Here is a 24,294-nt window from a genome sequence, read left to right on the forward strand (position 1 = left end):
CGGCCATTCAACTCGCGCTACAGCTCTAACAAAATTATCATGATTACTTACAGCAGTGCATTGCTCTAAGCCAGTAGAGTCTCCATAGTAACCCGCTGCGCACGGAGATGGTTTCTGTGTCACATCATCGCAGTGATGACCTAGAAAAAAATTATGGCTCTAAATTAACACAAAATGTTAAATTTCATAAAACAAAAATTAATGCTCTGAATTACAAACAAACACAAGTACTTTCCCCTGTCAGTTAGGACAAAAGACTTAACCATGGTCAATGTAAAGCACTGCATATTTAGCCAGTAGAAAGCATGCCTGTTCATTTACATAGTATTTTGTGATGATTAGTGAGGGTCCACACCAACCCTAGTTAAGGATAGGCAGTAATAGCTAAAGAGAATATAAACATTTAGGATACCATAAACAGATGTGATTTTAATCCCCAAGCAAAGGTTCCATTCAAAGATGACATACCTATTGGACACACAGTACAATTGGTGTTTCCTGTAGAATTTGCATACCAACCAGCAGGACAAGATGTTGCCATACCAGTAGGGGGGTTAGGACAGAAGGTACCAGCTGGACAGGGTTCACATGTTGTGCTCCGAGTTGGTGAGTATTCACCAGCATTGCAAATGACAGGCTCAGAATCAGTAGTTGCACACCTGATAAAATAAATTAGTCAAAACAGAATTACATCAGTATTAACTTCTTTTATACATGAAGAAATATTCACAACTTGTGTATTACCACAACTAAATGACTACTTCAAAATGCGTTTCTCAATCAAATTTCTGTTTTTGGAAGCAGTTTGACGCAGCGGGAACGGTTTGGTTTCCCAACCTCGAGGTCGGGTTTCAACCCCTCACTCTGCATTTCTCTTGTGTCCTTGAGCAAGACACTTTATCTGCATTGCTTCTCTCCACCCAGGAGGATAAATGGGTACCTGGTGAGGTTTCCTGTTCCTGCGCTGATTACCAGCAGCAACGCTTAGCATGTGGACCAAATGACCAGGGAAAAGAACTGCTCATTATAACTGCAATGAAGAGGTGCATTATAAATGCCCATAGCAGTAGCACTGCTAAATAAAGGAGGTTGAAAAAATGACTTACTGTACAGCTCATATGTAAAGATGTACCAAATTTCTTTTACTTATCACTACCATTCTACAGCTCAAATCCTAAACTCTACTCAGCAAATGCATCATTCAAAAGCTTCACTCAACAACCCAACTTAACAGCTCAAATCCACAGATCTACTCAACAGCTTTATACCTAAATTCCTTTATACAACTACCAGTACTTAATTTTCCACTCAAGAATTCTAATCCACCTAATTTGTTATTCACTTACATATACCCAGCGGTGCATTCTGTACAGCTTGTGTTGCCTTGAAGTGAGTAGTAACCTGTTAAGCATGGTACAGGTGTTGATTCACGGTCAATGCACTCATACCCAGCTGGACACGGGGTACATGACACAGCACTTGTCTCATTCGCAAAACTACCATCTTCACAACTGTTTTCAAGATTTAGAAAATAAGTGAATTCAGTATATGGCATGATTGGTAATATCAAACAAATATGCAAATAAGTTTACAATTGATTTGATATATGTTTAAGACAACATATGTTTACAACACACATTTAAAACAAAACATGTTTAAACACAACAAATAATCATAAGTCATAGGTTTAGCCTTTAAGTTGCAAGTGAATAATATAAAAAAAAAAACTGAACCTGAAATTATTAGGACAAGACATGTTTAAGACAACACATGTTTTATTTAACACGATTTTTAATGCAACAAAAAATAACACAACATATGTTTAGGACAGCATGCACTCACAGCAGCAAATGTTGAAGACAACACAGTACATTTAAGACACGACAGTCAAGGTCAACACATTTTTTAGGACAAGACTTTTTCAATAAGACAACACAAGTTTAAAGACAACATGTTAAGACAATACGTTACATACCTTATCTGTTCAGATAGTCCATCCACTGGAACATAAAAACCCACATCACTTGCAGAGCAGGCAGTGCTGCCATTGATAGAGTAGGAACCAGCAAGACACTGTACTGGTGCTATGGTGTTGTTGCTGCACTCGTAGCCCCCAGGGCAGAGGATACACGATGAAGCACTTCCCAGAGAGTAATAGCCATCAATGCATGGTACTGGAACTAGTGGAGAGATGTCACAATTTAATAGTTTAATTACAGTTACATACTTTGTATTGAAATAAATTGGGCTCATTTCAGCATTTTACATAGCGTATTCAATCAATCAATCGCTGGTATTTATATTGCACCAAATCCAAACGATTTTCTGCTCAGTGTCACATCCATGAAAATCGAAAAAGCCTGTAGTGCCTTAAAATGGTCCAATTTATACACAGTTAAAAGGGGAGAAAATAGAAACAAATTTTCAAACTCAAAAAGAAATCTTCAGGAGTGATTAAAATTGAGGGAAGTTTGTAGAATAATGGAAAGATTGTGGTAGATTATTCTAGAACTCTGGTGCTTGTGTAAAGATGCCCTTAAGCCTGTTTTCTAGTAGGTGAATAAAAAGCGTTAGTTCATGTGCATGCGCATTCGCATTTCTATCGGAGTTTTTCGTTTCAGTGAAATCAATAGTTTGAACAGTTTTTATTTAATTTAATAAATATGCCTAGTGAAAAACAGGCTTTAGCAACAGGTTTCAGATTACATAGCTACTATGTAAATACATCCCTACTGACATGATGCCAATTATTGCTCAAGAATCAAATTCAGGTATATTAACTCTGTTTTCTTTCTTTGATGTCATACTAGCATAACACTATTAATGCTTTATTTGTCATGATAAAGATTTTATTATAAGCTAATGTAAACTCCGTTTGCACTGCTATGTTAGTAACTGTCTGATAAACCTAGAATGAATGCATTTTAAAAATTATACTGTATTTAATGAAAATGATATTAATTATATGGAACAAATCATTTACTCAAATTCTGATCAGATTCTTACCTGTGGTAGGGTCCATACAGGATGAGCCTGCAGGACAAGCTGTGCAGGAGGATTCTTGCCCTGTACTATCAGCATAAGACCCCTCAGGGCATGGGCTACAGAAAGTTGCCCCAGCCATACTACAAATACAATTTAAGAACATTATTATTGTGATGAGTGAATTTTACACAGTGTGTTCAATCAATATTGAAAAAAAAAGACTGAATAAGTGGTAAGCTTCAATTCATCTGTAACACACAGCAACACAAATGAAACAAGGAACAAGCTGGTTCTTTATATCTGTCTCTTATACACATCTAGATTATCATTGTTTTCACTGTCATAACTTTAAAATTCATTATTTCTGTATATATTATCATTACCATTAATACAAATACATCACACAAATCAGAAGTAATGCCTATAAGAATCTGGCTTAAATCAGTTTACCCAGGTAAGTATTCACAAAATAGACACAGAGAATATTAATAGACATTTTACATTAAATCATTCAAGAAAATATCTGATGTATATCCCAAAAAACATTACCTGAATGTTCCTGGCAGGCATAGCACAGGGTCTGCCATGGTGTTCTCACAATAAAATCCACTTGGACAAGTCTCACAGTCAGTTAAACCTATTATTATTAAAAATATCAATAAATTATTTATGCTTTCTACAAATAATTACAAATCCAGAAAAATAAATATAATAAATATCATTATGCTTAAAAAAGAGAAATTTGTAGAAGAATTGTAGAAAATTACTAATGAACACGACAAAAGCAATTCAGAAAATATCTAAACTTATAAACCCACCTGTGCTATTAGCATACTCCCCAGCAAGACAGGTGGAGCAGTTTGTTGCACCTGGTTTACTATAGCTGCCACGAATACAAATGATGGGGGTAAGGTGTGGTGATGGACACTTCCATCCAGCTTCACATTCAGTACATTCAGTGGATCCAGTATTATTGGCATAATATCCTAAAGAATTAAAATTGGAAGAATTGTCTTAAGGTATTAAAATTGCCGCATAGATTGGATCTCTTGTAAGTTTATCAATGTTCAGTGGTACTTAGTTCAAACCTTAAATAAAATTAATGAATGAATGTTGCCTTTTGTGTCTTTTATGAATGTTATATATTATGATACAAGATAATGTAGTGAATATATAAGCAACCATGTTCAGGGTACAACAGACACTGTATGATTGACCTATCACCTTCTTGACACTGTAGTGGACTGCTCATACGCTCATATGGACACTGGAAGCCGGCCTCACAAATCTCACAGATATCACTTGCATTGTACGCATAAGTTCCTGACTGACATTCCAGTGGGGCAGAAGCGCCTGGGCACTCAAATCCCCCTGGGCAAGGGAGACAACTTGATGATGCACTGTAGCTATAGTAGCCCGGCTGACAAGGTGTTGAACTTGTGAGGGAGCACTCGTAACCTTCTTCACAGCTGTAGCAATCACTGAGGCCAGTTTCATTGGAAAAATGACCTATAAAAACACAATATATCCATGACTCATTAATTAAAATCTAATGTAAGTGTGTTCAAATAATAAAATTTAATTTTAACTTTTATAAAAAAAAAATGCTTAAATTATTCCCATTAAAAAAAACCCCTCACATATAGCATACAAATATTTATATACATTATACAAATTGATTAGAAAACCTTGGAATATCCCATATCTTTTTCTATTAAAACAAGTACAGTAGTGCATACAGTATATGACCACTGCTTTTTAATAATCCTTATAAAGATCAGATAGCATATCAAGAAATAAGTAATGAGAATATGTCAGAGTCCCAACCAATCACATCGTAATAGATCAAGATTTTTCAAAAGGTATGCAGAGGGTAGAAAGTCTATTATGGTTTTACCAAAAATAATGACAGAACAGACAAAATTTGAAACTTAAAAATACATTGCAGTCAATAACATTCGTCAAATTAAATGAACTGAAATGAACCTTAACACATTCTATTTTACAGAAAAACTCTATTACCACCAAGAATATCTGTGCAAGCGATGTATACTCAAAAAGGGAAAAAAGGTATATGAAATGTAAAAAATTATGGAAGAAAGGAAATGGAATGAATTAATAAAGGGTGATTAACTGTGGAAAAATACTAGTATTAATGAAAACTAGTTAATTTACCATATTATTCTACACATCTGCAATTGACAGTTCATCCATGGAGGAATTACCCATGGTTCATCCAACTTTATTTCCTCCATAAATTGTTGCACAAAAACATGCTCCTGAGTTACTTAAACTGTTTATCTGATTTGTGATCCACCCTTCCCCAGCACCAATCATGATTATCCTTTGATAACACATTTGTTTACACCAGCAACTGTTAATCCCCTCATCTGCATATTTTAGCATTTTTAATAATTACACTCCCATGGTTTTTTTTTAATATTGAAGATAAAAAGGATGAAATGTTATGAAATATTATGTTTCTTAAAGTTTGTTTATTCTGTAAAAAAATGCATTTTATCACACAGAATTGTTCAAACTGGGAGGTTGGGGTTAGAATACCAGTACTACTACATAAATTTTAAATGTGAATTTCAGTTTGTTTTCTTTAAACTGTTTCCTCATTTTAATTATTAATAACATTTAATAATGACAAGATTAATAACATAAAAACAGATTCTGATTATATTTCTTGGAGTTTGTTTATTTTGTTTAAAAAAGGCACTTTACGCACAGAATGCTTCAATCTGTGATGATGGGGGTTAGAATACAAGAAGGTTACTAGTCCTTTGACTTCAGTTGGCATTTTTTAAAACTTGTTTCCTCATTTTAAATATTAATAAAATTAAATTTAATAATGAAAAGATTAATAACATAAATAATAGATTCTCATTAAGATGAGATAATTACCTTCTTCACAGATAAGAGGTTCTGTCAGACCTGCAGTTGGACATTCGTATCCCACTTCACATTGCTTGCAACTCTCACTCCCATTGATGGCGTAATGACCAGCTGTACATATTTCAAGCCCAGCACCACCCCCTGAACATGAATAACCACCAAGGCATGGCATACATTCTGTTGCACCAGCATAACTATAGTAACCAGCCTCACAAGCTGTCTGATTGGTTAGTGAACAATAATAGCCTTCATCACATTCGGTACATGTTGTTGCCCCGGAATCTGAATACCAGCCTAAAATACATATTCACATTACAAATATTATAAATAAGAATCTGACTACAGGACATACTACATTAAAATTACTACAAATTTAAATCTATTGTGATGCACCCAAACAAATTCTAAAAATTAAATTACGACTTGGAATTGCTTATTTAAAGAACCACATAATGGTTTTAACTTTCTGTATATTACATAACAAAACAAAATTAGTTTTTGATGATTTTCTGTATATATTTAACTACCAAAAGTCCTTTAATTGTTTGACAGAAATCAAAGGGTATATTTTTCGGTGAATTTACAAATTTATAATATAATTTTACAAGATAATATTGCATTGTAGATGAAACATTTAATTATCATCATTTTCTGATATAACTACACAAATTGCTCGAAAACTTTATAATAATCATTTTTGTTGCTGTAAGTGTGTTTCAATTATACATAAATATTTTAGAAAATCAAATAAACAAAATATAATTATCAAAGAAAAGATTCATAAATATTGATATACAAATTTCAATACAACAAATAGATCAATTTACAACATAATACTGTATGGGAAGTTCTGTATACATAAATGCCGCAACCATATAATAACAGAATATTTACAATGCAAAGAAAATTGAAGTAAGCAAAAAATGACAAGTTAGCAGCATATAAATGACATAGCTGAATTTTGTATAAAATAAAATGGAATTAAACAATTAAAATCATACTAGGAACAATTAAAACAACAAAAAATCTGAAAAGTACAGTAATGTAAAAAAGATTATTATGCAAATAAAATTTAGGGAAGCAAACATGATAAGTTAGCAGCATATAAATGACAGTTGAAACTTGTATTAAAAATTAAACTCTAAAAATCCTATTAAACAATTAAAATCATCAAAAAATCTAAAAGTAATGTAAAAATGATTATTATAAAAATTGTTAAAATAAATGCAAATGAAATAATGTAGCATACACAAAATTTGTTTTTGTTTGATCTGAAAAAAAATTTAAAAAATGTATACTGATAAAATAGTAGCTCACAATAACAAAATTCACAATGGGCACTAGGCTTTGCTGGGTGAACTGATCATAAACAATTGAAAGAACTTTGGGAGGGCATCACATGAAAATATTATTACAAAACAAATGGCGACAATGCACAATTGTGACGCTGAGGAAAAAATTGAATTATGCAAGTTGTGTTGAAAAAATATTTAGCACAAATTATATGAAAGTACACTGGGACAAAACACAATTGTGAAAGCACATAGACACATGCAGTGGCATGGATACTTTGTCGCATGAAAATCACCTTCAGAACATAATTGAGGTTGCGATAATAATCCAGTAGGGCACTCATATCCAGCATCACATTCACTACAAGATGAGCTGCCATTCGGAGCATAAAAGCCTGTTGTGCATTTGATAGGCGTTACTCCACCTGGGCACTCATAGCCACCGGGACAAGTGGAACATGATCTTGAAGCAGCGTAGCTATACTGTCTCGGAGGACAGCTCATTTCAGTAGTAGGAGTGCAAAATGATCCTGCACTGCATTCATAACATATGTTTAAGCCAGTGTCATTAGCAAACCAACCTATTATTGAAAATTAAAGTGATAAAGAAAATTATGTTTTGAAATTTATAAATATAATTATATTCATGGTAAATTAAATCTTCAGTTAAGAATATTTTTAAGTTCTTTGTGAAAAGAAAATGAACTATAAGATGGCTTGCATATGTCTATGTTTTTTAAATGCTATAGAGTAAGTTTGACACTTCTAGGGTTCAAATATTAATTACCGTTTTATGGATTACATGTTGTGAATATTATTGTCATGAAAATGTTAGTGATGACTTTATTCACCTTCTGGGCAGGGTGAAGGCTCCATCATGCCTGGTATGGGGCACTCATGACCAATGTCACATGATGTGCATGAGCTGTCTCTTATACACATCTAGATGTGTATAAGAGACAGGAATATGTCAGAGTCCCAACCAATCACATCGTAATAGATCAAGATTTTTCAAAAGGTATGCAGAGGGTAGAAAGTCTATTATGGTTTTACCAAAAATAATGACAGAACAGACAAAATTTGAAACTTAAAAATACATTGCAGTCAATAACATTCGTCAAATTAAATGAACTGAAATGAACCTTAACACATTCTATTTTACAGAAAAACTCTATTACCACCAAGAATATCTGTGCAAGCGATGTATACTCAAAAAGGGAAAAAAGGTATATGAAATGTAAAAAATTATGGAAGAAAGGAAATGGAATGAATTAATAAAGGGTGATTAACTGTGGAAAAATACTAGTATTTCGCATTCACTGCAAGATGAGCTGCCATTTGGAGCATAAAAGCCTGCAGTGCATTTGATAGGAATTACTCCCCCTGGGCACTCATAGCCACCGGGACAAGTGGAACATGATCTTGAAGCAGCGTAGCTATACTGTCTCGGAGGACAGCTCATTTCAGCAGTAGGGGTGCAAAATGATCCTGCACTGCATTCATAACATATGTTTAAGCCAGTGTCATTTGCAAACCAACCTATTATTGAAAATTAAAGTGATAAAGAAAATTATGTTTTGAAATTTATAAATATAATTATATTCAGGGTAAATCAAATCTTCAGTTAAGAATATTTTTAAGTTCTTTGTGAACAGAATTTGAACTATAAGATGGCTTGCATATGTCTATGTTTTTTAAATGCTATAGAGTAAGTTTGACACTTCTAGGGTTCAAAATATTAATTACCGTTTTATGGATTATATGTTGTGAATATTATTGTCATGAAAATGTTAGTGATCACTTTATTCACCTTCTGGGCAGGGTGAAGGCTCCATCATGCCTGGTATGGGGCACTCATGACCTATGTCACATGGTGTGCATGAGTGACTTGCATTTCTTGAGTAAGTTCCTTCGCCACACATTATTAAATCTACCCCACCACCACCTGCACATGCATATCCACCTGGACAAGCATCGCATTCTGTTGCCCCGGCAATGCTATAGTAACCAGCGTCACAAGCTGTTTGATTGGTCAGTGAACAGTAATAACCTGCATTACATTCTATGCACTCACTGGCCCCTGAATCTGAATACCAACCTAATGTGCGGTATGAATACATAAAACATTTAAACTACCACATTTCTAAAAGAATTTTTAAGTACAGCAAAGGTGATTAAATGACAATATCAAAATATAGAAAATGACACATTGTTGCTTTTGCATGAATTAATAAGCAGATGCATAGTGGCTTTCTTTTGTTATAAGTATGTACATAAGCAAGGAGGAAAAAAAAAAAAAAACCAATTAAAATCACCTTCAGAACATGGTGCTGGTTCTGATAATGCTGAAGTAGGGCACATAAAACCAGCATCACATTCACTGCAAGATGAGCTGCCATTTGGAGCATAAAAGCCTGCAGTGCATTTGATAGGAATTACTCCCCCTGGGCACTCATAGCCACCGGGACAAGTGGAACATGATCTTGAAGCAGCGTAGCTATACTGTCTCGGAGGACAGCTCATTTCAGCAGTAGGGGTGCAAAATGATCCTGCATTGCATTCATAGCATATGTTTAAGCCAGTGTCATTAGCAAACCAACCTATTATTGAAAATTAAAGTGATAAAGAAAATTATGTTTTGAAATTTATAAATATAATTATATTCAGGGTAAATCAAATCTTCAGTTAAGAATATTTTTAAGTTCTTTGTGATCAGAAAATGAACTATAAGATGGCTTGCATATGTCTATGTTTTTTTAATGCTATAGAGTAAGTTTGACACTTCTAGTGTTCAAATATTAATTACCGTTTTATGGATTACATGTTGTGAATATTATTGTCATGAAAATGTTAGTGATGACTTTATTCACCTTCTGGGCAGGGTGAAGGCTCCATCATGCCTGGTATGGGGCACTCATGACCTATGTCACATGGTGTGCATGAGTGACTTGCATTTCTCGAGTAAGTTCCTTTGCCACACATTATTAGATCTACCCCACCACCACCTGCACATGCATATCCACCTGGACAAGCATCGCATTCTGTTGCCCCGGCAATGCTATAGTAACCAGCGTCACAAGCTGTTTGATTGGTCAGTGAACAGTAATAACCTGCATTACATTCTATGCACTCACTGGCCCCTGAATCTGAATACCAACCTAATGTGCAGTATGAATACATAAAACATTTAAACTACCATGTTTCTCAAAGCAATTTTTAAGTACAGCAAAGGTGATTAAATGACAATATCAAAATATAGAAAATGACATGTTGTTGCTTTTGCATGAATTAATAAGCAGATGCATAGTGGCTTTTCTTTGTTATAAGTATACATAAGCAAGGAGCAAAAAAACCAATTAAAATCACCTTCAGAACATGGCGCTGGTTCTGACAATGCTGAAGTAGGGCACATAAAACCAGCATCGCATTCACTGCAAGATGAGCTGCCATTTGGAGCATAAAAGCCTGCAGTGCATTTGATAGGAATTACTCCCCCTGGGCACTCATAGCCACCGGGACAAGTGGAACATGATCTTGAAGCAGCGTAGCTATACTGTCTCGGAGGACAGCTCATTTCAGTAGTAGGGGTGCAAAATGATCCTGCACTGCATTCATAGCACATGTTTAAGCCAGTGTCATTTGCAAACCATCCTAAATTTATAACAGAAAGGTCAATAAATAAAAGTTTCTTTCATTAAAATGCGTTATATTTATCTAAAATTTTAAGTGAGGGTGAAATCAAAAACATGTTCCTGCAAACTGATAGGTAGATACTCAATATGAATTCAGTTAATGCAATATTAGTCTATTTGGTAATTAATAAAATTAAAAAACTTACTTAAAAGCAATTGCAGTATACAGTAGTAGTATATAAAGCATAATACTTTGAAGAACAATAAAGTCAAGAGCAATTTATTCACCTTCTGGGCAGGGTGAAGGCTCCATCATGCCTGGTATAGGGCACTCATGACCAATGTCACATGATGTGCATGAGTGACTTGCATTTCTTGAGTAAGTTCCTTCATCGCAAATTCTTAAATCTGTCCCACCACCTGCACATGCATATCCACCTGGACATGCATCGCATTCTGTTGCCCCGGCAATACTATAGTAACCAGCGTCACAAGCTGTTTGATTGGTCAGCGAACAATAATAACCTTCAGTGCATTGTGTGCACCCAGTGGCCCCTGAATCTGAATACCAGCCTATGTATACCACATAACAGTAATATATAAAGCAGATGCTAAGCATAAAATATATATATACTGTAAAAACAGAACCTGATGAATAAAAAATGATATTAGCAGAATACATCCAGAAGATGTAATCTTTCCTTTTGATCTTCGAATGGCTAGAAATTTCAACCAAAACTTTTCTGCCACTGGTAGAGAAAGATGATGTTAGAAGCCTGTAAAAAAGGTCAGATTTCTACAAAAATCTAAAATGCATGTTAAGTATTAATTTTCATAATGAACTAATGATAATAAAAATAATTATTATAATATTATAATAATACTAAATATTAATAATAATAAAAATGTGTTTACCTGATTGGCACTCTATTGGCAATGCCATTAGATCAACTGGACATTCATATCCAGCTTCACAAGTGCTACAGGCATCACTTCCATTGATTGCATAAGTTCCAGCTGAACAGGGTGAGAAACTAGCTCCCCCAGGGCATGAGTATCCCCCTGGGCATGCCTCGCAGGATGTAGCCCCTTCAAAGCTATAGTAACCAGCTATACAAGGTGTTTCTGCTGTAGGTGAACAGTAGTAACCAGCGGTACATCTTGTGCAGTTCTCAGCACCCACTGATGAGAAGTGGCCTAAAAAAACACATTTTATAAAAATTCCATTAGTGTCGCAGCTGAAGCAAAAATATCAATAATAAATAATATTTGCAAAACATAAGAAGTATCAACTAACTATTATCAGGATTCAATGATTTGCAGTCAATTACAAAAAGCTATTGAAGTATTATACAGTGATTACAACATCAAGACTATATCCAATTTATTTGTTTTGAATAGATGTTTTCACCCATATATTTTGGTTGGTAATTTGTGACCACAGGGCTAAAATTCATGCTTAAAGTATCAGATTTATTAAAGAAATATTAAACTAATACTGGCTTCTTCTTTGTTAAAAATATATATATTTATTAAAAACCACCAACCTTTTCTTTACAAGATTTTGTGTCAGTCCTTGGACAACGTAATATCATCTTGACATTATAAAACGAATTATCCAATCCAATGAGAACATTTGTAAAGCGCCTTTCTTCGCAGATACGAAGCGCTGAATTATAATTAATAATAAATGATATTAAGAATGCTATGTAAGTATAACAATTTCCAACCTGTTTCACACGAACTACATGCTGTTGAATCGCCAGGGCTAAATTGACCGGCAAGGCACTGGACTGGCACCACACTAGGATCCGAACATTCATGTCCAGTTGGACATCTCTCGCAATCAAGCTGATTGGTCCGATTTTGGTACATACCCTCAGGACAGCTAATAGGTTCAGACAGGCCATTAGATGGACATTTATACCCTGTGAGTGAATGTATAACAGTGATCAACAAACAATATTTTTATTCAATCATTACTACTGTATCAAATAAAATGAAATATATATTTCTTTTAAAAAGCCAATAAAATGACAAGACAATTTAGCAGCAAGGTAGAGTTTTTAGCTGGGGCAAAATGTGATGTTTAATTAACTAAATCTCATTAACAAATTATACCGATCAATAAATTCTTTTAGTTATGAGAATAAGACATTCTGTTTTTTTAAATTTTATATATATTGGTGCACAAGTACAGTATCAAGTTATTGACCTCCAATACAACCCTGTTAGGCTTCATAAACTAAAGCCTTGTTCGCACTGGATTTAAAAAATGGTAAATTTAACCAGGGTAACTTTAACCAAAGTCATGGGTACATTTCACCATTGTTCGCACTTGGATTATTCACGCGGTTAGTTTTACCATAGTTTTACCAAGATTTAACCTATATAAAAAATATTATTGAGGGCGCTAGTTTGTGTCTTCAACTTCCGGTTTTGTTCGAGCGGTGTCAACATGGAAGAAGTTTTAACCGTGTTGCACGTTCGGATTGGACTTCTTGACCAACGTGGTTAGTTTAACCGAGACCGTGGTAAGTTTTACTGGGCAGGCTGAGGTCAGTAAATTAACCATTCGGCTTGGTTAATTTAACCCTGAGGGAATTGTAACCGACGTTCGGATTGGATTTTTTTTGGTCAATTTAGCCAGTGACTCGGTTAATTTGACCAAATTAAGTCCAGTGCGATAGGGGCTTATGACTCACAACTTGGCAGGGTCTGAATTTCCTCAAAATGCTCCATCAGCAAATAGTTGCTGTGGCGTTACTACAGCATTTATACTTCTTCTACAACAACAAGCTTTGTAAATTATTTTAAGGCCTATTCTATAAATGCAAGTGTATAATCCATTGTAGGCCTGGTCTGGATTAGGCGACTTGACAGCAAAAAGCTTGCTTTCGAGCCTGGGATTTTAAACAAAGCACTGGAAGGCCCTTCGGTGCTGTGGGGAAATTCTAACCCAGCATGGGTTATGAAGTGTGGATTTGACAGGATTTGAACCCAAGACCCTGAGATTATAAGGCAAGCAACTAATAGCTGCACTACTAGATATTGCACCATTATACTGGGTGCAATCCCTTTATGACATCAAGATAGTCTCTTTGATTCCTCATTAATTGTGCACAGCATGTTTATAAATTTTTAATTTAATTTGGATGGATTATTTTTAAAGAGTATAATATCTAACAATCAATCTATAATCAACAAATCAGTCACAAAATTAGTGAATCAATCAATAAATAATCAATCAATAATTAGGTTAATCAATTAGTAAATTGAACAATAGATTAATCATTTAATCACTTAATTAATCAATCAAATAATAAGTCAATGGCTGGTATTGTGTAAAAAATATTTCCCTCCACAATATTGTCCACACATCATAAGCATCTTTTTATGGATGTTGGTGTTATACAAAATATTTACTAGAGTAGACTATACACTAAGGACTCACCTGCAGGGCATGATTGGCAGGCAACTGTTCCATTATAGGCATAGGTTCCTGCTACGCACACCTCACAGCTGAGCTGGTCAGAGGCCGGAATATATCCACCTGGACAAAACTAAAGAATGCAATTAGAAAAAACTCGCTTTTAAAATGACAACATTGAATTCAAAATGAAATAAATGAATTTAAAAATACTATAAATATGGTTGAGTGTCTTATTTTTCAGAGTTTTAAAACAAATTTATGGTCTTTCTACTTCCATAAATTTTACTGTAGCGCAAGGACAATTATGTGTTGGCCTATATTATATCAAACCTATACATTTCTACTCTTTATGTGAGGGGCCCTTTCAGTCAGCACTGCCGTTAGGGCCACCCTCCTATTGTTGAATAAAATCTTATACTTGAAATGTCAACAAATCAATCTTAAATTTATTGAGAAAGCTAACATAGCTAGAACTGGTTTTAGATACTATGTGTGTTCTAGATTAGCACATACATTTATGGAACAACATGACGCTTGTTACGAAACATACATTAGTACAAACACTTTTCTTGATACAAGCAAGTGAGGTCTTAGCTGGTATAATCGTCAGTTTACAAGCAGGGGTGGCATTCCCTCTGCTGTAGGTTTTGCCGCTCAGTGACAAGGATTTACTGAGTTTCCGTACTTACCAGTGGCGCATTGGCTGTATCTGCACAGTAGTATCCTGATGGACATGGGGAACAAACAACTTGCCCAGCTAAGGAATAAGAACCACTTCCACATGCAGTTGATGTGCCATTGTCAAGACTACATGAATATCCCGCAGGACACACAGTGCATGACCCCTGACCTTGTACACTATAGGCACCATCGTCACAACTCTGAAAAATAGATATATAAAAACAGTTAAATTCAAGCTCAGAAAAATATATGCAAAATATCATTCTGCTAAATTGTCAAATAAAATTCATTTATGTCAAACATTATGATTAACTAAACAATTAAAATGTTTAAATATGAATAAATTCCATTCTTTAAATAATAAAGCCCTGTCCAATCAGATTGTATGAGACAAAAAATGTGATATGCCCATATCCCTTTAATTGTGAACTTACAGTATATAGCATATATTATATAACAATATACAAATTTGTCACATAAAATGTGATAGTGTGAACATCGCTTTACAGTAGCCTAGAGATTTTGTTCATAATTTTTCCTACCAAACAATCCAAATCACTTGACGATCCATTGTTAACATTGAATTCTCCAATTTCACAGGCAATTTTGGGATTTTCTGCACCAAGACAACTAAAAAGGAAAATATAAAAATGTAATTTCTAATTAGATATTCAACCAATAAAAAAATTGTTTGAACACGAAAATCAAATGTAATTTATGGAACTTTTTTGAGTTAGAAAACAATCTTAAATTTAAAATACATTCTGCTTTAAAAAAACATCACAGAGTTTTCAATCCTGTACGTAGAACATTTAGTGTTTAAGTTTTTAATTCTTATAGGAGTAAACACTTTTTTTTTCATCAAAAAAAATCCATGGCAGGGACAGGCAGAATAGAAGTTATGTTTATTGAAATTTCCAATTTTTTACAAAAGTGGGCGAACTAAATAGCTGAAAAGAAAATCTTCAATTCAGGGGCTAGTGACAGATTATTTGCGGTACAAGTTACAAAAAAAGTTTCCCCTAACCCAGTACCTTTTACTTCTGCTGTTTAGTTATAAAGAATTAAAATTCAAATCTGTCAAACACTATACAGGTCTAGATACTCTCAATAAATCCCTCCAATTATAAACCACCTCAAATTAAAGACTCCTCCAATTAACACCACCTGCAATTAAAGACCCCTTTTCTATGGTCCCTAATTAACTTCATGTCACTTCTCTGGCTCATGCATGAGTGGGAAATTTATCATTTACCTGCTAAAAATAAACTGCCTATTTACACAAGCACTTGCAGGCTTGTAGTTGCCTAGCAACTGAATGACAACATAAGTAAGCAAGTATTGTTGCTTTATTGAAAATCATAATGTGTTCAGTCTGGGTAGAATAATAGAACCAGGATATATTAAGTGTATTGTGTTGGTTTATTTAACTGGCTATTTTTCTCAGAAGGTTTTCACTGATCATTTTGGGGGCAGCCTACAACATTGTGCGATGTTTTTATATACAATATTTGTTTTGTATTGTATTCAATATTTATATTAAACATCGACCTGATATACCTCCAAGTCAGAGATCTGTCTGAATATCAGATTTCAATGTAGATGATTAATTGAAATACTGTAGAATGGGGGTGTTTTTAAAATAGAATAGATCAATTCAGATAAACAAAATCCAGATAAAAAAGGCTAATATTGTGGTTGTTTGCTGAAAATCAACATTGTTTTTAATAATAACCTTTTAAATTTTGAAGCCATATTAAGATTTAAATACATTTTTTTATGTATTAAAAATTGCTTTATTTTATAAACTTCAAAATCATTTTAAATATTCATCAAAAATTTCTGTATTATATATTCTTTTGTCTATATAAAAGGTTTCAAATTCTGTAATCAATTTGATGAAACTGATAACAAAACTTTATTGTAAGCAGGAGTGCTGAGAGTAGCTTTGGACCCAGGGGATCAAATGATGGGGGATCTGAAGGCAAATTAATTCTAAAAATTGAGCCTGCTATATTGACTTGTTATGTTGATCAAACGAAATATTTTCACAATTTAAAGTTTTAAATATTTTTTTTGTCCTGGTCTGCTGCCCTGAGCAACAACTCTGTGCCCTGGCACTGGCCCTGCCAGTCGCTCTCATCTCAGTGATAAAGTTTGAAACATACAATTTAAAATGTCCTACATGAAATCTACATACTGTCTGTAAACTGTAAACATGGCAAAATGATATGATCAGCGTGTACAGCAGGTATTGATTGACAATTGATTGTTAATTTAAAGAGGGCCTATTGTTATGGGTCATTACACAAGCGGTGAGTGAAGGTCATTAACGTTTTGTTTGGATGATCTCAACCCCAGTACTGAAGTACCTGTGTCTAATGAAGACAACATGAAGGACATACTCAAATGTTAACAACAAACAGATACAATTGTCAGGAACAATACCAGTATAATTATTATTTTTAAAATGATGAAATAAAAACTTGTCGGTGATAATTCAATTTAAATATAATAATTTTAAATATGTGGCAAAGACAAGCCAAACCAGTCACTCGTCGCAAATCGTGTTTCAGAGAAAATGGCCAAATCATGATGGAATGTCAAATTATTGAAAATCTATTTTATTGCACTAAACTATCTTTTGTATACCTACACATCACTCTATGCTGTTATTTCCCAATGTACAGTGTTAAAACAACATTTTTTAAGGATTTGATGATAGTTTCTACATGAGAAATGCCTGAAATCGTAAACTTTGAAGGCTGATTTCTCATATATAGTTCTTTAAACAGCTGTGTGTTTAAAAGCTTGTAACTTCATAAGGATATGTCCGATTTGAATGATTTTTTTTACCATTTTATAGCTATTATTTTACTCTCTAACACTGTATTAATAACTCAAAATCGATATTTGCGATGAGTGACTGGTTTGGCTTGTCTTTGCCACATATATTGTAGTTTAATTTCACCATATCTACAGTAAGCTACGGCTTTGTTGCATGGGGTAACTAGGAACAGTACCACCTAAACAGTACACATTAAACAGTAAACATTTAGTACAGAAGCGAGCAAATCCAAGTTGCCTGTAGCACTGAATTTTACGCTCATACTGCTCATTTGTTTAAGATCTTAGAAGTTTTTTCTGTTATTTTCATGTTTCATGTATACCATAGATCTTCCCCCTAATGCAATCATAACTGCTTTCTCTAAAAATAACCAAATCCACAGTCACTCTACCAGACAATCTAATGACTTTCATTTACCTATTGCTCATACTGCTACTATTCGACTCTGGCCCTTTGATATGGAATTCCCTTCCCTTTACCATACAAAACAAACATCATTGCTTCAGTAAAGGTTAACAAAATTGTAGACATTAAGTCTTTTTCTTTTCTTTCTTAAAATGGGTCTAATTTGTACTGAGCATTACAATAACATTTTGCAAGTAGTGCAATATAATTCACTGAATACCGGTACACTCTCAATGATGGGCCGATGCGCACTGTGCACTTCACTGTGGACTAAGCGCCAAGTGCGTATATTGATTTGGAACAGTTCATTTATAATTTATCGTGTTTCCACAGACAATTTGAACAAGCTCATTAACTAATTTTTCTATTAGTGGACGCTTGGCTTGATTTTTTTAGGTTCGTGTGCAAAAAAAAAATTCCTCATTTTTTCGACATCGTGCACCGCAATAAAAATTGAATTGTAATTGAAAATTACTTTTGTAAAACAAGGTTAATTAGAACCTGAAGAAAGTTACTTTAAATTCAATATTAAGTATGAACAATTAAGCAATTCCTTAAATCAATGAACTATAATAATCTAAACAAACTGAACGTTTAATAGGAATATTCTAGACCTATTTTAAAGACTCAAGGAACGAAAGATGTAGAGCTGCCGAGGTCTCCTCCTACTACTAGCCTAGGCCGTATAGCCTAGCGTATTTATGAAATCATCCCAAGATTTTTACCTGTCTGCACCAACCAAAAAGTTAGGGACAGTGACTGTATTCTCTCTCGAATGCTTTGAAAAATGTTTATTTCTTTGACGAATATGAAAAATTACAAACAAGTTCTTCTAATACAATACAAATTACAAAATAGCCTAGGCCTAGTTATTCATCGTATCCGTACAGTACTGCTGATGTGTAGTTAACGCATAGGTGCTGCCTACTGCAGGAGCACAAATCAGCATACGCACAAAATATAAATACGCACACAGTATACTGATCATATCACTATAGCAACCGATGACTGGTACAACACAGTTGGTTATAAAAACTAATATTAAAAGACGGCGATTGACTTATAAAGCAATTAGTAGAGCATGCATCGTAAACTAGCAGAAAATTATTAAACTTAGGTTAAATTTAATGCATTAAAAATTTCCTTCGGGTCTTGCAGGCACTCAGGAAATTTTTTCAAGCATTAAATCTAACCTTCATATAATAATTTTCCTATAGTGTACTATGCGGAGCTCTACTAATTGCTTAATAAGGTACAGTATTTATTCATATTCCAATACAAATATAATATTTGTTATCAAACTACTATACCACAACAAGCCTAGCACACAGTCATTCTCCATCACTCACACATGCAGTAGCCTACACTTTAGAAAATGGAATTGTACAGCTCACACCGGCAGTGACGCGCGAATGGCTCAGAAAAACATGCTGTTTTTTTAATACAAAAACTGACATTTATAAACTGCTCGTACCGAAAAACCAAAATAAAACTTATATGATAAGAATCTCTATCTTTATCTCTAGCATATGATCAAAATCTTAGTGCTTAAAAGTACGGATAATGTAGTAATTTTGCCTGATATTCAAGAGAGCGCTGAATCCATGTGAGCATCTGGTGATGGATATATGTTTGTAATGCATGCGTCTAGGGAGGAGTTTTCAATAGATTTAATAAATCTGATTGGTCCACTAGTAAACCAATGAAAATCATGTATATCATATACCGTATATAATATATATAATATATATTTCTACATTTTCAATATTTACGCCTGCATTATCATGTTTATCGAGCACTGTACATTGCTAGTATTGCCAACTATATTTATTTATTATATATATATACATACATATACATATATATACATATATATGTATATATGTATATTTATATGTATATACATGTATATATATGTATATATATATACATATATATATATACACAGTATACATACACGATACATCAGCTTTTACTTCAGCTGCTTGAAACACTTGCGTTTCTTGAAAGTCTTAGGTATCTTCGGAATTTAAGCTGCACTCCTCTGACCATCTATAAATTAACAAAATGCATCCTTTCTAGAATAGTTACCTAAAGACACACCATTTCAAGCATTCTAAAATATCATTAACTTTTAAACTTCTATATTAATAAAATGTTAATCGTTTCAAACCTCTAACTTTATGCACAATTGTAGACCTACACATAATTATTGCTATACAGTAGTTTGACATTTAAATTTTACTTTATTGTTAATTCAACTACACACGGTAACAATGAACCGCTGTTTCCCAGTGCTACAGGTACTCAACCAATTACAGCACAGTTAGTGGTTACTAATCGGTAGGTATAGATTTTTGAGGGAAAAAGCTTTCAGTGGGAAACGACCAATAAAAATGAAGGTGATGGGTCAAGTACAATCTTAAGCCTATTTTGCATACACCGCCGTATATAAGTACAGTATTCGAAGGACTTCATTTGATAGACTCGTTTGGGTTTAGTATAAGAGGTAAAACAAAGGCCCTGCTTACTTGTCATACATAAACGTTTATTAAAAATACAAATAGGCAGGGTGTATCTACGCAGTACAAGGAAGCCTTATTTGACATTTTATTATGACGATAAGGAAAGCTGCTGAAAATAAGGAAAGAATGATCCAATTAACACCAGAAAATAACTTTGTATACATAACAGATGAACACATGTTTACCCACCTACTCCCTCTCTCTACCAAATATATATCAGGCGCGGATTTAGAAGGCTTTTAGAAGGCAAGTGGGTGGGCCTGTCGCTGAACAAAAGGAAAAACAAAAGAAATGGAAATAATTGGTCGCCATATATATATATATATTGCGAATGCAGAGCGTAATAATAATAATAATAGAAATGTTATGTATGTCAAGCGTTCTCAGAGAAATTATAAGTTTTAGAGTATCATTCATATATGCTGTCGATAGTTTGAATACTAACCAGGCCCATAACCAACGTAACTAACAAGAGGATTGATTTGAAATTATGTAAGGGGTAAAGAGGTGGTCCCATTAAGGGTTCCCAGAAAATGTGTGTTAGTAAGCATTCGGGATCACATCTTTCTATATAGGCCTATTCAGGGAATCTGGAAGGGAGAAAAATAGACGTTTACGTAAACGTATACAAACTTGGCGTATTCTAATGACGAGCTAATGTGGTTGCAAGAAGAGTGGACAGCCGTCGGCGTTTTGCTTCAACCTGCTGCTGAACTTTCAGTATGATGAAAAAAAAAAGAATATATATATATTCTTATATATATATACATAATATATACATATATACATATATATATATATATATATATATATATAAAAAAAATATCTCAATTTTTTGTGAAATATATATATATATATATATATATATATATATCTTTAATTTGTGTTGAAAGAATAGATGTGTTGAAATAATTATAGTCAGCCATGGTGGACTAACCACTATTAGTGCAATTTTATATTTTTATTATTTTTGATGTCTTTGAGGACAAAATAAATAAAAACAAAAAGAGAAAGAAATAATGGTTGGTGAAATCCCCACAAAGTGAGAGAAAAAAAATTACATTACATTCAATTTGATTACGGTACAACATGAATATATTAGATAATAATTAATAAAAGACTATCCTTACTAGTATCCAGGAGGACATATCTGGCAAACACCGGAATCATAATAATATCCCTGTGAGCAGTTGGAGAGGCAATCTTCTGTGCAATTACAAGTGGAAGCATCTACCACTCCACCTGGAGCTATGAGGAAAACAAATTTAAGAGTTTAGAATAAAAGCATAAGAAAAGCATACTGTCTTTTGGAAAGACGTTTTTGCTGTTGGTTCTCTGTGCAATATGAGACATGTAATGTGCATGTAAAAGAACGCAGTACACTCTTTGGAAACAGGTAGGGGAATTGTCTCCTGGCAAGGGTGTACCGTGGGGGGGGGACGATGGGTGTGGTTGACCCCCCCCCTTTTAAAGAAAGTGCCCTTTAAATATGATTTTTAAAAAAAATCTAGCATAATTAAACTGCGCCTAGCCCCAGCCTAGTTGCTCGTTTCACTCAAAAATAACGCACCCCGCGAATTCTGAAAGCTTCGCTAAATTGCTCCGAGTTCAGCTTGCCCCCTGCGCTTTCGTTTCGACCCCCTGATTAGATTTTTCACCGTACGCCCCTGCCTGGTGTACTGCCAAATTACGACCAGAACAGTGGAAACAAATTTTCAGACTTTCGTGGGTTACAGCATGGGCCTCTTAATAAGACATCCGAACCAAATGTGCTATTCTGTACTCTTTGCTTGTGTAACATTAACAAGTATGGCTGCTCATACTTTGATTACATACCTAGGCCTTTAATAAAGTCAGCATTAAAATTGGAACAACATCGTTTACAGTAGGCATATTATTTATATTTAAAAAAAATCATATACAAATTTTTAAAGATCTTGTTAAATAAAAAAATATGAATTCATAACTAAAAATTAAGTAAACACTGTAATCAGGGGTCAGTCAATAATTTCAGTGGTCAAGGCTAGCCTAGCCTAGACCCTGTGTCTGTAGTTTTAGGCCATGCCAAATGTATTAAACGTTGAAAACCAGAACCAGACAGAGGTGTACCTACGACGGTACCCCTACTAGTACTAGCTACACTTTTTTTTTTATAGAACCAGTAAAATTTTGCTCAGGCTCAGTGTTCTTATTTTTTGGCCAATTTCAGGCTCAAAATGTTCTTTATTTTGTTCTTATTTTACACATTTTTCAAAACATAGAAAATTATTTTTGTAGAGCAGTATATTGAACTGGGAGGTGAAAGCGGCCCTGCAAAATGGCCCCTGAAAGAAAGGCCCAGCAAAAAATGGCCCACAAAAAAAAGGCCCTGGTTAAAAAATGGCCCCAAATGGGAGGTAGGTACACCTACTGTACTGTATTATAGAGGGTATTGCATAGTCACACCTACTGCACATGAGGTACACATAAAATTTTTTAGTTTTTCTAGTTTGATATATTCTACCTCAGCCTCAATTTGTTCCTATTTTGTTCTTAATTTTTAAGCAATTTCAGCGTCAGTGTTCTTATAAAATGTGTTCTTATAAAAAAAAAAGTGTATTGAATTGTATAAACCAATTTAAGCATGTACTCACCAGTTACAATGGAAAGCAAAAAGAAAACAAGACAGAGTAAACTCGCTTTGGACACACGGTCCATTATATTTTGTATGGCCATTCCGCTAGGCCGAGTAATTCTCGTTGTACCCATGAACAGGGTCTGCGTGTCACCCTTTAGGGTGCTACTTCCGGTAACAAAGTCCGCAAACTTAAACAACCTCAAATTTCTACATTGTCTGGAACAAAATAAAATTTGTCGTTCTAGGCTAGGCTGCCGATCTTATTGAATAAAATCCTCTCAACTTCCACTATACTTTAAATATGTATAATTCTAGCACACAATACAATTATAATGTCGAAGCGATCACCAGTTTTAGCAAAAAAACACACTTGTGGGCCTAGGCCTACGAAAAATGTGTGTATGTTTACAGATATTTCTATCCAATATGGCTGCCCCCTGTAAGTGAATAACCAGCTTTGTAGTGACGTCAGAGCTTGTAGTTGCTCAGCAACTCTATTGAAGTACTCAGTACAATAATTTTCAGACCGATGAGAACACGTTATGGTTTTAACGGACCAGGGAGTTTTGTTTAAATAACAACTCCCTGAACGGACCATGAATTTTTATGACTGAAAATTAGAACCAGCTACAATAATGATTGCGTTTTCCGTAAAATTCACAGTTACAGTACTGTAATAAAATAGAAGTCCATTGAAATAAAACTTACTAAATAAAACAAGTTCGCATAGCTAGAGGGGGCTATTACAATTCCAAGGAATACGTCGTTATCAAAACAGGTAATCATCATCATCCCTGAATGTGCATAAACCTCGTATGAGTATATTCGCACAGCGTTGGTGGTCAGTTATTATTAACGGATGTGAATATCAGATACCCTGTCTTTGAACGTGTCGATAGATGGTGAATCAACAACATGTTGAGGATAGGCTATCTCGGTATTATAAATTCTGATGTCCAACTCAGCGTTTTCGTA

General features: G+C 34.2%; 1 protein-coding gene across 1 annotated transcript in view; it reads right to left on the bottom strand.

Annotated features, from left to right (window-relative positions):
• Positions 1-23,748, bottom strand: part of LOC117121709 — a 69,654-nt gene extending 45,906 nt beyond the window's left edge. The window contains exons 1-20 of the mRNA XM_033266995.1: positions 23,336-23,748; positions 21,833-21,950; positions 15,467-15,554; positions 14,933-15,124; positions 14,265-14,373; positions 12,541-12,738; positions 11,726-12,007; positions 11,099-11,383; positions 10,545-10,829; positions 10,049-10,336; positions 9,494-9,778; positions 5,896-6,180; positions 4,210-4,494; positions 3,804-3,971; positions 3,535-3,622; positions 3,007-3,125; positions 1,976-2,180; positions 1,347-1,511; positions 469-659; positions 52-140 (exon numbers count right to left, since the gene is read on the bottom strand). Coding sequence (XP_033122886.1) covers positions 52-140; positions 469-659; positions 1,347-1,511; positions 1,976-2,180; positions 3,007-3,125; positions 3,535-3,622; positions 3,804-3,971; positions 4,210-4,494; positions 5,896-6,180; positions 9,494-9,778; positions 10,049-10,336; positions 10,545-10,829; positions 11,099-11,383; positions 11,726-12,007; positions 12,541-12,738; positions 14,265-14,373; positions 14,933-15,124; positions 15,467-15,554; positions 21,833-21,950; positions 23,336-23,450 — 3,840 coding nt within the window. The 5' untranslated portion in view covers positions 23,451-23,748. The remainder of the gene's footprint in view (positions 1-51; positions 141-468; positions 660-1,346; positions 1,512-1,975; positions 2,181-3,006; positions 3,126-3,534; positions 3,623-3,803; positions 3,972-4,209; positions 4,495-5,895; positions 6,181-9,493; positions 9,779-10,048; positions 10,337-10,544; positions 10,830-11,098; positions 11,384-11,725; positions 12,008-12,540; positions 12,739-14,264; positions 14,374-14,932; positions 15,125-15,466; positions 15,555-21,832; positions 21,951-23,335) is intronic.
• Between the last annotated feature and the right edge of the window lie 546 nt (positions 23,749-24,294).

The sequence above is a fragment of the Anneissia japonica genome, unplaced genomic scaffold, assembly GCF_011630105.1.
Source record: "Anneissia japonica isolate Jap-2015-1 unplaced genomic scaffold, ASM1163010v1 scaffold287709_len1912824_cov184, whole genome shotgun sequence".
NCBI lineage: Eukaryota > Metazoa > Echinodermata > Crinoidea > Comatulida > Comatulidae > Anneissia > Anneissia japonica.